The sequence below is a fragment of the Pelodiscus sinensis genome, chromosome 1 (assembly GCF_049634645.1).
Source record: "Pelodiscus sinensis isolate JC-2024 chromosome 1, ASM4963464v1, whole genome shotgun sequence".
NCBI classification, from domain to species: Eukaryota; Metazoa; Chordata; order Testudines; family Trionychidae; genus Pelodiscus; species Pelodiscus sinensis.
In genome coordinates, this window is record NC_134711.1 from 85,841,140 (window position 1) to 85,851,725 (window position 10,586).

A 10,586-nucleotide genomic window follows, 5' to 3' on the forward strand; every position below is an offset into this window, starting at 1 on the left:
GTACTGATTAGGAGCTGAAGGTTCTCCTTAATGCTCAAGTTTTCCCTCACTGTAATGATTGGGAAGTTGGTGCCAAGGTGTTGATTGAGGATTCGGAATATTGTATTAGTGGAAGAGACATATATGTATATGAAATCATATAGAGTCTGGCTGGCGGCAAGCACCCTTTGTTTATCTCTCTCTGTACCAAAGATGGACAACATTTCCAGAGAAGAGATTTGACACTGAAAAACAAGCCAAAAGACACAAGTGAGGAATCTAAGAGATATAGTACCTGTATCCTGAGATATACATCTCCAAAAATAATCCCAGGTACTTTTTTTTTTCCAAATCAGAACTGCAGTACAACTCCTAAACAGTGTATCTCCAAAAGCTTCTACATTTCATGTGTCTTAGGCTGTGTTTACACTACAAAGAAAAGTTGGGAAAAGATAAGCAAATTGCGAACTGCAACTTGCATATCTTTTTCTGCTTTTCTTCTGAAAGAGGCTTTTCCAACATTTGGCTCGTCTATACGGGCCAAATGTCAGAAAAAAACCCTCTTTCGGATCATCCCTTCTTCCTCATAGAACAAGGTTTACAGGGAAGGTGAAAAAACGCATCTGCTTTTCTGAATTTTTTTTCGGAAAAGCAGATGCATTCCTTGGACATGGCAGAGCTTTGTAGTCTAGATGTACCCTATTCTCTGCAAAAAAATAACAAATGGTCTGGTAGCACTTTATAGACTAACAAAACAAGTGCTACCAGACCATTTGTTGTTTTTTTTCTGTACAGGCTAACTCGGCTACCCCCTGAAGGTCCTATTCTCTGGGTCACATGTAGAACTGAGGTAAGCAGGTGCAACTCCACTGATTTTGATGCTTACACCTGGAATGAATCTGACCCTTTAAGTGTAAGCAGACAAAAGAATTAAGAGTAGGGATGAGAATGTGTCCCTTTGTTGCTAGATTTACTGCAAGTCTTTGGAAAATATGATACCTTTCTTCCCCCTTACTAGTTGTAATTGTTTTGGTTAAATTTAACATTTTTCCCTACATGTATATACTGTGTACACCACATAAAATTGGAGTAAGGTCCTCTGTGGAAGAAGCAAAAAGGTACTAATTCCATAAGGGCCATTCTTCAATCACAGCTCATAGGGCAGATTGACTCAGGACTGGGAGTCAGGCAGACTGCTTCTTCCTTATTCTGGAGCAGTGAGCATCTCCTCAGCAAACAGGTATTGCTGAATGCTGTTACCCTGGTATCCAGCTCAAGTTACCTACAGGTCACTCAGCCAGCATTCCACAACTCTTGGTAGGCTGATGCACAAGCATATCACTGACTGGGCTTTCATTTTATCATTTTTTTGACTGCTAGGGAGAGACTCTGCCCTACTTCTTGCACAGAGGTGGTGAAAGTTAAGAGTTTCTCCACCTCTCTTAGCCCCTTCTTAGGGGATCAGAAAGAAGGATCTAGCACTTGAAATGTCTACAAAAAAGATTAGTGGTGGGCAAACCAGATTAAATCTTTCCCCCAAACTCAAGAGCTTTGGACGAATTGTAATTAACATTCTTTAAACAAAACAAAACAAAACAAAACAAAACAAAACAAAACAAAACAAAACAATCAGGTGTCCCTGAATTTCCTGGTTTGGGCTGTAAAAGGGGGTTCTGAAAAACCACGAGAAAGACAATTAAATGTTCTGTAGACCAGCAGAAACCACCAGTTATTTCCTAAAAAATTGTTCTCTTCACATTTCCAATCTGATCTTCAGTCTAATAAGGTTCAGATAAGCACCTGAATTGAAGAGAAATGCCAATTTTATGAGGTTTCTCCATAACTAATTTAGAGCTATGTCAAAAGGGCAGAAAGGTTGGATGTGTATTTCCTGCTCATGAAGGACTCAACTCTGCGTCCTTTTAAATTAGTTGCAAAATTACCATGGATTTCAGTAGGAGCAGAATCAAGTCTGAAATATGTAATGTTCTTGTTTAAGACAAGCACTTCAGGTTCTAATATTGACTAAAGAACTACTGGTACAAATTGCCAAACCAGAGAATTTGCTGCACCACAGGAGGTCACTATGGTAGTAAGCATGTCTCTTTTAAAAAAAATTTACAGAGCGGAATAAATGGAACAACGCTTGTAATGCTGCTTATTAATGTATGACTGTCTGGATACACCCTATCAAAGCCTACATCTAGCCAAGTCTTATTGCTCTCTTCATAACAAAATTTAGTGTTGTTACAAAATTTTACTATATTGGCACAAGGATATAAGTAGATAAAATATGAAAACATGCTTATGCTTAGCAGCATTACCAACACTTCCACATTTAGGGGGCTTTTAGAAGACATTTAGGGGGAAATTAGAGCTAAATAACTGCACAGAACACTGAAAGCCAGGACTGGTGGCTGTAAACAAATTTTATGGGACCGTGGAAAACTTGGCAACATTCATGATAAGTGGCTAATTAAAATCATGCCAGACCATGGATGTTGCCAAACCAAAGAGTGCTGGATTAGAGAGTTTCAACCTGTAATACAGCTTGATCCTCTCTATTCCGGCACCCTTGGGAATTGACCAGTTCTGAACCAGATAATTTTCTGGACCACAGGAGGTCAATATTATCTAGCAGCATTACCAACACTTACATTGCTTACTGGCTGTTAGAAGACATTTAGGGATAAATTAGTGCTAAATAATAGCACAGAATGCTGAGAGCTAGGACTGGTGGCTATAAACAAACTTTATGGGGCCATAGGAAACCTGGCCACACCCATGAATAGTGGACATCTGGCTAATTAAAACCATGCCAGATCACAGATTTTTTTAGACCAGAGAGTTCTGGACTAGAGAAGTTCAACCTGTACCTGGCATATATTTTGGGTATATACTCTTCTCTTCATATTGAACTGCCACTGACTATTCTTTTGGAATTCATAGATGTACAGTTACAGCAAGATTTAGCTGTTTGTAATTATGTTTGCAGGGCACTCAAGTTTATGAAGTACGTCTTTTTAGAAATGTTTTAGATGGTGCATGCATTAGATTGCATATAGATTTGTACGGTACCTGTTTGTTGCATAAACAGAAGGCTATGGATTCTAGGGTTGTGAATCAAATGACTTTATCAACATGTATTAAACAAAAGAATTTAAAAATGGAAATGGAGATGGAGAACCAATGAGACAAAGCTGGGTATAGAGTCTAGAGAGCAGCATTCCACTACAATAATCTAGAAACCAGGCAGGCAGCAGGACCCAGTTGAAGCAACAATCCCTGCAGACCTAGGTCATCGCATTCCACCAGAAAGAGCCAGAGAAACCCAGTGAATAGAAAATTCACTGGCCTGCACACCTACCACTGATTACAGAGCTCTGACAAAAAGCAGGTAAGTCGCCTTTTTGAGTTTCTGTGTAGAATTCCTTAAAAAGTATATACTGGGTTGCAGGGGCTGATTTATAGTGTGCACAACATTTTAGTGTAATATATATGGCCAATTTGGCTATTTAACTTTAGAAGTAGTATAATATATGTCTGAAAAGTGTAAATGCCAAAGAAGATGAGGCTGATGGTGTCTGGAGGAGATAAAACTAGGAGTAATAGGATAAACTGAAATAATCTTAGATTGGCTAGGAATAAAAAAATATGAGCTGATTGGCCTTTTCCATTTCTTAAATTTCTATTTTATTGATCACATTTATAAAAGTTGTGCTCCATTTAGCACATTCATTTCCTCCAAATTTCTACACTACAGTACTAACCATAGAGCACTTCTTAGAGAGAAAGGACCCAAATAACCAGTCGGCGTCAGAAAGAAGCCTGTTCTCTATTTTCCTTAGGTAGAATTGATAAGAAATCATACCTGTTCTCACAAGGTTTTGTTTCAGATCAGTTTATGAGTTTTCATCAAAATCACAAACTCTTCATGTACATGACCAATATCTCCTCCATCCTCAAAAGAAAAAGAAGTATGAGTTGAAATGATAGCTCTAGTTTTTTTGAGAGAGAATTACAAAATAAGCGTGCAAAGGAAATACAGGGGATATAATATGTTTGGATTTTCATACTCTAAATTTTCCACACAAGGTTACTAATTCTATACATTCCAATTGGCTTGTGGCTGAACACGGTCCCTTGGATTGAAGGCAGGTTGGAGGAGAAATCAAAACAATTACGTATAGCAATGCTTGCTGCTGTGGAAGGGAAAAGAGTACCATCAGGTGGGTGACAGCTGATTCTAAATTGGCAAGTGTAGCAAAAACTAGTGAAGATGGAATTCTGAAGGAGCCTAGCAGTAGGAAATAGCTATATGAGCTACCATCTGTTAGTAGGGTTGCCAGGTGTCCGGTATTGACACAGACCGTCTGGTATTTTCACCTTCTGTCCCGTAAAAAAATTCACAAAATACCGGACACCTAAAATGTCTGGTATTTTCTGGTTTTTTTCCCTGCCAGGAGGTGAAAATACTGGACACCTGGCAACACTACGACACACTCAGCAACCGGGCCTACCCCCCAGACCTCCCGCTGGGCCTCCCTGGACCCTCCACCAAGCTCTCCCCCCGGATTCCTCTCACCCTCCCTGCTTATCTGGTTCCAGAGGGGCTTGTCTTGTAGCTGGAACAGAAAAACGAAATGACCACTGGCAAAAAAAGCCTCTTCTTAAAGGGGCCATGCTGATTATTTATTTATTTATTTATTTTTGCTTAACTGCTCAACAACTTTGGTCTCCCCCTGTTTTTTTCCTCAACAGATTTTTTGTCCTGCTGTTTCTTTTGGGCGGGAGGGGTGTTCGGTATTTTTGGTTAAACCATCTGGAAACCCTATCTGTTAGATATTCTTGAGGGGCTTATGACTGTGTTATTTAAGCACTGATAACAAAATGAGACTTACCTTGTAAAAATATATGCTAATACACAAACCCAGATGAGGAGGATAAAGCAAAAACACAAGCCAGAAGATATATGCACAGAAGGAGCAAGGTGAATAATACATTAGGTATGATTTATAATGTAATACAGAAAAAGGCCAACAATGCTCAGTTGCATGTACAAAAGCAACATATCCTGAGGCAGAGGAATAATACTCCTTTCTTGGTGCTTCAGTTCTATAAAAACAGTGTCGAACTGGAGACTATTCAGTCAAGAAGAACAAAAATTGTTAGGAGGCTTGAGAGGGTAGCAGCTTATTAGGTCGGCATCCTTCAGGGAAAGATTGAAAGAGCTAAAATAATATATTACATCTTAGTTTAGTAATAATCCAGAGTCAGATTCTGCCTAGTCTTTGCATGAGAACTCAGTGGTTAGGCCTGTGTGAGCAACCTGTGTACTCAGGCAGAATTGAAGAGCTTGAAGTCTGGGGAGAGATAGCTGGTTAGTTCCCACTTCCCTAGGCACAGTGCATCCCCAAAGGCAGTTAAGATAAGATGGGGTTGGCTAGTCCTCCCACCCATTGCACTGGAGCAAGACGGACACAGTGTGGAGAAGGTAACTACTTACAAAGGGGTGTGGAAGTGGAGTTCAGAGAGACATTCCCCCCCCCCCCCCAGAGTTCAGAGAGACATTTTATCTCTGAGGCTAGATGCCTCCTGGTGTTCCTAGTGGGGCAGTGCAGTTAAGCATCACCCTTTCATATGGACAGTGCCTAAAAAGCATGCTCTTTGGGACACAACACCCATCTTCAGATATTTGACAAATGGAGAACATTTTTATGGTGATAGGGAAATAAACAGGAATATTGAGATCAAATTAAGAAAGCAAAAATATAGATTAAATATCAGGACAAAAACAGGTTATTGGAGGTGATGTGTAAAGTGGCATAAGTTAGGCATAAGTTAGACCTTGGCTATACACAAAGGCGTCGTCTAGACTGGCATGATTTTTCTGAAATGCTTTTAACGGAAAAGTTTTCCGTTAAAAGCATTTTCGGAACAGAGCATCTAGATTGGCATGGATGCTTTTCTGCAAAAGCACTTTTTGCGGAAAAGCATCCGTGCCAATCTAGACGCGCTTTTCCACAAAAAAGCCCGATCGCCATTTTCGCAATCGGGGCTTTTTTGTGGAAAACAAATCTGGGCTGTCTACTCTGGCTCTTTTGCGCAAAAGGACTTTTGCCCGAATGGAAGCAGCATAGTATTTCCGCTAGAAGCACTGATTTCTTACATGAGATTGTCAGTGTTCTTGCGGAAATTCAAGCGGCCAGTGTAGACAGCTGGCAAGTTTTTCCGGAAAAGCAGCTGATTTTCCGGAAAAACTGGCCAGTCTAGACACAGCCAAAAGTCGTACCATATTAAATATCCTCGCATGTACAGTATTCCATAATATTTAATGTTGTGTTTAGCAGGACAGATGACTTGCTCTTACTACAAAGTTTTTGCAAATAAAACGCTAACAAACTTCAGGTATATATATATAAACCCTGTGACTGACATTTGTTATTCCCAAATGTAGTGCTTTTAATTAGATATCTTCTGGATGTCCTCAGTCTTCACAATCAGGCATACAGTGGACGTGCTCCATTTTCATTAGGAAGAAATTTTAGAAGTGTTTTTTTTAAATGTCAAGTGCTACATTTGGGGACAGGGATTTGGCTGTAAAGGGTGAGCAAAGACGGGTAGGGAAAAGAAGAGGGAAACAGCGAAGAGGGGGCAGGGCAAGGGCGGAGCAGGAGGGAGTATGGGTGGAGTCACAGGCAGCGGACTTCCCACGCTGCAGTTTGACCTACTGCCCATACATTACACATATGCTAACACTGATCTACGAGTTTTTTTGCTTGCAATACCCCTCTTTTCTAGGCCTTTAGTGGTGCGATTTACTTCTGCTCAAATTCCCTAGCAGTCTCAGATTCATTGGGCTAAATTCAGAGGTGATATCAATTGCATAATGTTAAGCAGGTATAAGTTTAAGAAAATCTAGAATGCTATAATGTATATGTTGGACAATTACAGAAGTTGTAAATTATGTCATTTTAAGACTACTTCAAGACAGATTGAGAGCATGTCTATACTTACCAGGGAATTGGCGCTGCAGCAATTGATCAATTTAGCAAGTCTAGTAAAAAATACGCTATAAATTAACCACTGATTGCTTTCTTGACTACTCCATTGATTATATTAATGTAGCTGGAGTTGCAAAAATTAGATTGACCTTGCTCCATAGTGTAGACCTGCTGACAGTCACACCTCTAGATTTGATTTGTTGTATCTAAAGTGAATTATTGACCTAGAGACTCCATATCCCAGTTCCCAATGCAATCCAGTTCCCCTCCAATGTTCTGGGTTTTAAAGATGTTAACAAACCTTATTTTTCTTTTTTGTCAGCTCTTTTCTGAAGAATGGCTCTGAGTGACCTCCTCTACCCAGATAACCCCAAGAGACGTCAAGAAGTGATCCGTCTGCACCAGGAGCTGCTAGACTGCATGTTAGTTAATTTCCATGCCACAGATGAATTAATTGCACTACTGAATACACATTTGGGGTGCACAATTTCCCAGATTAAGATGGAAAAGGGTGGAACCATCAAGGAAAACTGTGACATTATGATCCGAGCCATGAGTGAAGTCCAACAAGAAGTATGGAAGATTGACAAAGAAATGAAGGAAATACTGGAGCCAATGCTGTACCACAAGCTTTATGATATCAAAGAGCCAGAGATGGAGAAAATTGCAATAGCACATAAAGTTTTTTCAGTTGTTCTAGGAGAAGCCACTTCCATTGCTGGGATGGTAGCTGTAAAATTAATCAGCTCAAATATTATAATTGTTGCTGTTAACAAGTTGGCTGCCTTGCTTGCCCAGATTGGCGCTTCGGTTCTTGGAGGTATTGGCATTACCATTCTTGGGCTAGGTATTGACATGATCCTCCAGGCCATCCTGGGGGCAGTTGAGAGGGATCAACTTCTGGCAAGTGTTAAAAGTTATGAGGAGCATCTGGCTGAATTTAAGATGGCCTCAGAGAAATATCAGCAAGCCATAACTGAAGTAACTTCCATGGTGAAATGTAAAATTAAATGAATGGCTTTTAATGTTCTCCCTGGCTGTCACAATATCCACACCAGTTACGCTTACATTAACTTTTCTGATTCTTTATAATAGAGTGAATGTTCTTACTTCTTTTTTAGCAACACATAAAATAGCTAGGGAAATGGGGGCTTTAATGGATCAGGAGACTGGCAAAGAAATATACCAATAGGTAAATTGATTCAAACCTGTTAGGTAGCATGTAAAAGTCAGGTGGGGGGGACCATCATGGCACGCTCTGGATGCCTGGGGCCCTGCCCCTTCCACGTGTGTGGAGCTGCCCCCGTTGCCCAGGGGCCTGACAAGTCTGATAAAGTGATGTGAGGATTTGTTTAGTTCAATTCTGAGTTTCATACATCATTATAAGACTAGCACAAAATTAAAAGTCCTTAATTTGCATATTTTGTAAATAAAAGGCTAGAGCTAAAAGTTTGATTGGACTCTCTCTCTCCCATGCTTTGATTTGTTTCTCTGTTTTGTTCTTTGCAGAAAAATTGTAATTTAAAATGAATTAGAAATATACATTATAGGTTTTGAGAGTTGTCGTCCCTGTGTGTAGCTGATTTAGTCCATATTTACTTATTCTTTCTATCTCAGAAATCAAACCAGAACTATGTTATTCACAGCACTTATTAAGAGAAAGATTACAATCTATATTACAGATCATACTCTGTTTTCTCAATTTTTTCCCATGCATGTGCAGAATGAATGTTGTTATGTGTACCAATCACTTCCCTATTAGTGCACATAAAATTCATATGGTGGAAATGGGTGAAGGGGTTTGGAGTGTGGGAGGGGGCTCAGAACTGAGGCAGAAGATTGCGGTGTGGGGGCATTGAATGCTCCAGCTGGGGGTGCAAGTTCTGAGGTAGGGCTGAAGATAAAGAGTTTTAGGTGAAGGCTTCCCTGTGATTACAGTGAGGAGAAAAGACTTCCCCCAGCTCTCTCCTTTGCAGCAGCACTTGAGCTGGGGAGGAGAGGTGCCTTTCCCTGCTGGGACAGCTTTAAAGTTCGTAATGTGGGATAGGTGCTTCTCACCCAGCTGCAGCAGGTCTAGGCTAGGGCTGGGTTCTGTGGAGATGTGCCTCTCCCCCAGCCATGGCACATCTGGGTTGGGGCTAGGGGCACCTCTCCCTTGGCCACAGCAGGTTCAGGGCTGATGGGGGAAAGGCATCTCTCCTCACTACAGCATGAATGCCTGTGCAGCACTTAAGAGGCTATTGCATGGCTGGCCATGTGGCTGCACAGTTTATAGGGAACTTAAATGTAGTATATTAATTACTCAGCATACACAGTATAGATTATCATTCATGAATCTGAATTCATGTACTTCCCATCTGTACTTAGCCCAGGCTGGGAGAGCTAATGACCCAACCAGTAGACAAAATTTGGTGATGAATCCTGATCACATGCCCCCTGAATGATGTTGTTTATATGCTAAGAAGAGTCTAGGGCTATACAAAGGTTCATCTTTTCATACTTCACAAACACCATATTGTGACCAAACTATTCAGAAATATTGACTAATACTTAGCAATGGTACAATAGTAATAACTTGCTTGTATCTGTAAAAAACTACTACACTGGGGGATTGTTGTAAGAGAGGTAGCTCTTCCTCTTTTTATATCCTTCCCTTTCTCTTTTTCCACTTTTTAATCTCTTCTCCTATCTCCCATCCTTCTTTTTATTCCCTTCTTCCCTTTTCCATCTTTCCTCCCTCCCTTCTCCTCTTTCCTAGGTCTTAGTTCCTCCATAGGCTGCACCTCTAGAAAACAATGTGGTTGTGTACATTTCAGCTTGTCTGATCCATTCAGCAAAAGAGCATTTGGGAGCACTTACAGATGAGACTCACACCTAGCAATCTGTTTTAGTAGGGGCCAATCCATCACCAACCATTAGGAAATTCCCAGCAAAAATTGTAAAAATGTAAAAGATAAAAAGAAATTCACCTTTCTACGTTTCTTTGACAACAGCGGGAAAGAAGGAAAGACAAATCCAAATAGTCATATCAGAGGTTGTGGCAAGCCAGCTGTCCCACAGAATACAGAGCACAAGGCAATGACCTCACAGAGGCCTGTGGCAGTCAGCAGTTCTGCATGATTCAAGAGATGAGGCAGCTACCTCACAGAGGTTTATGCAGATAAACCAGGCAGAAGGACCCCTGTGTTTTACCTTGAAATAGGCTAAAGCGAACTGTAAATTAGCTCAGACTTTCACCAGATTTGTCTTCCTAAATCCAACAAGAATATAATGTGGGTGATTATTTTTATTATTTACAATGTGTTTTTATTGACTGAAAAATGCTTGTTGCATTTTGTGTTCCACAATGCAGTGTGCGCTCAGCTGCCCGCTGCAAGCATATATCCCCACAAGCAATCTGAGGCTTGCCCTGTGTTTGTTGCCTCTCTGGCTACTTAGTGGCTCGTCACTAGCTGGGCGGGGAAGCGTCCTGCTCTGCTCCCACCCCAGGGCCGCTTCTAAGGAGCAGGGAGGCGCTTGGCCACAGAAGCTGTTGATTTGCCTGGTGACACTGCCACGGGCGCGCTGGTGCCCCCATTGTCAGGCGGCTTCTGTGACGTGAGC

The 10,586-nt window shown here is 40.9% G+C and overlaps 1 protein-coding gene and 1 long non-coding RNA gene across 2 annotated transcripts; one reads left to right on the top strand and one right to left on the bottom strand.

Moving 5' to 3' along the window:
• Positions 1–87: 87 nt before the first annotated feature.
• LOC102454470 (uncharacterized) lies at positions 88–10,108 on the bottom strand. The gene is made up of 3 exons (XR_012905520.1): positions 9,953–10,108; positions 3,851–3,940; positions 88–224 (listed from the first exon to the last, which is right to left on the bottom strand). It is a non-coding gene; the product is annotated as an uncharacterized LOC102454470 (long non-coding RNA).
• SMCO3 (single-pass membrane protein with coiled-coil domains 3) lies at positions 7,320–8,566 on the top strand. The gene has a single exon (XM_006125884.4). It carries the CDS (start codon positions 7,320–7,322, stop codon positions 7,995–7,997), a length of 678 nt encoding a protein of 225 aa, XP_006125946.2. The 3' UTR covers positions 7,998–8,566.
• Positions 10,109–10,586: the final 478 nt, after the last annotated feature.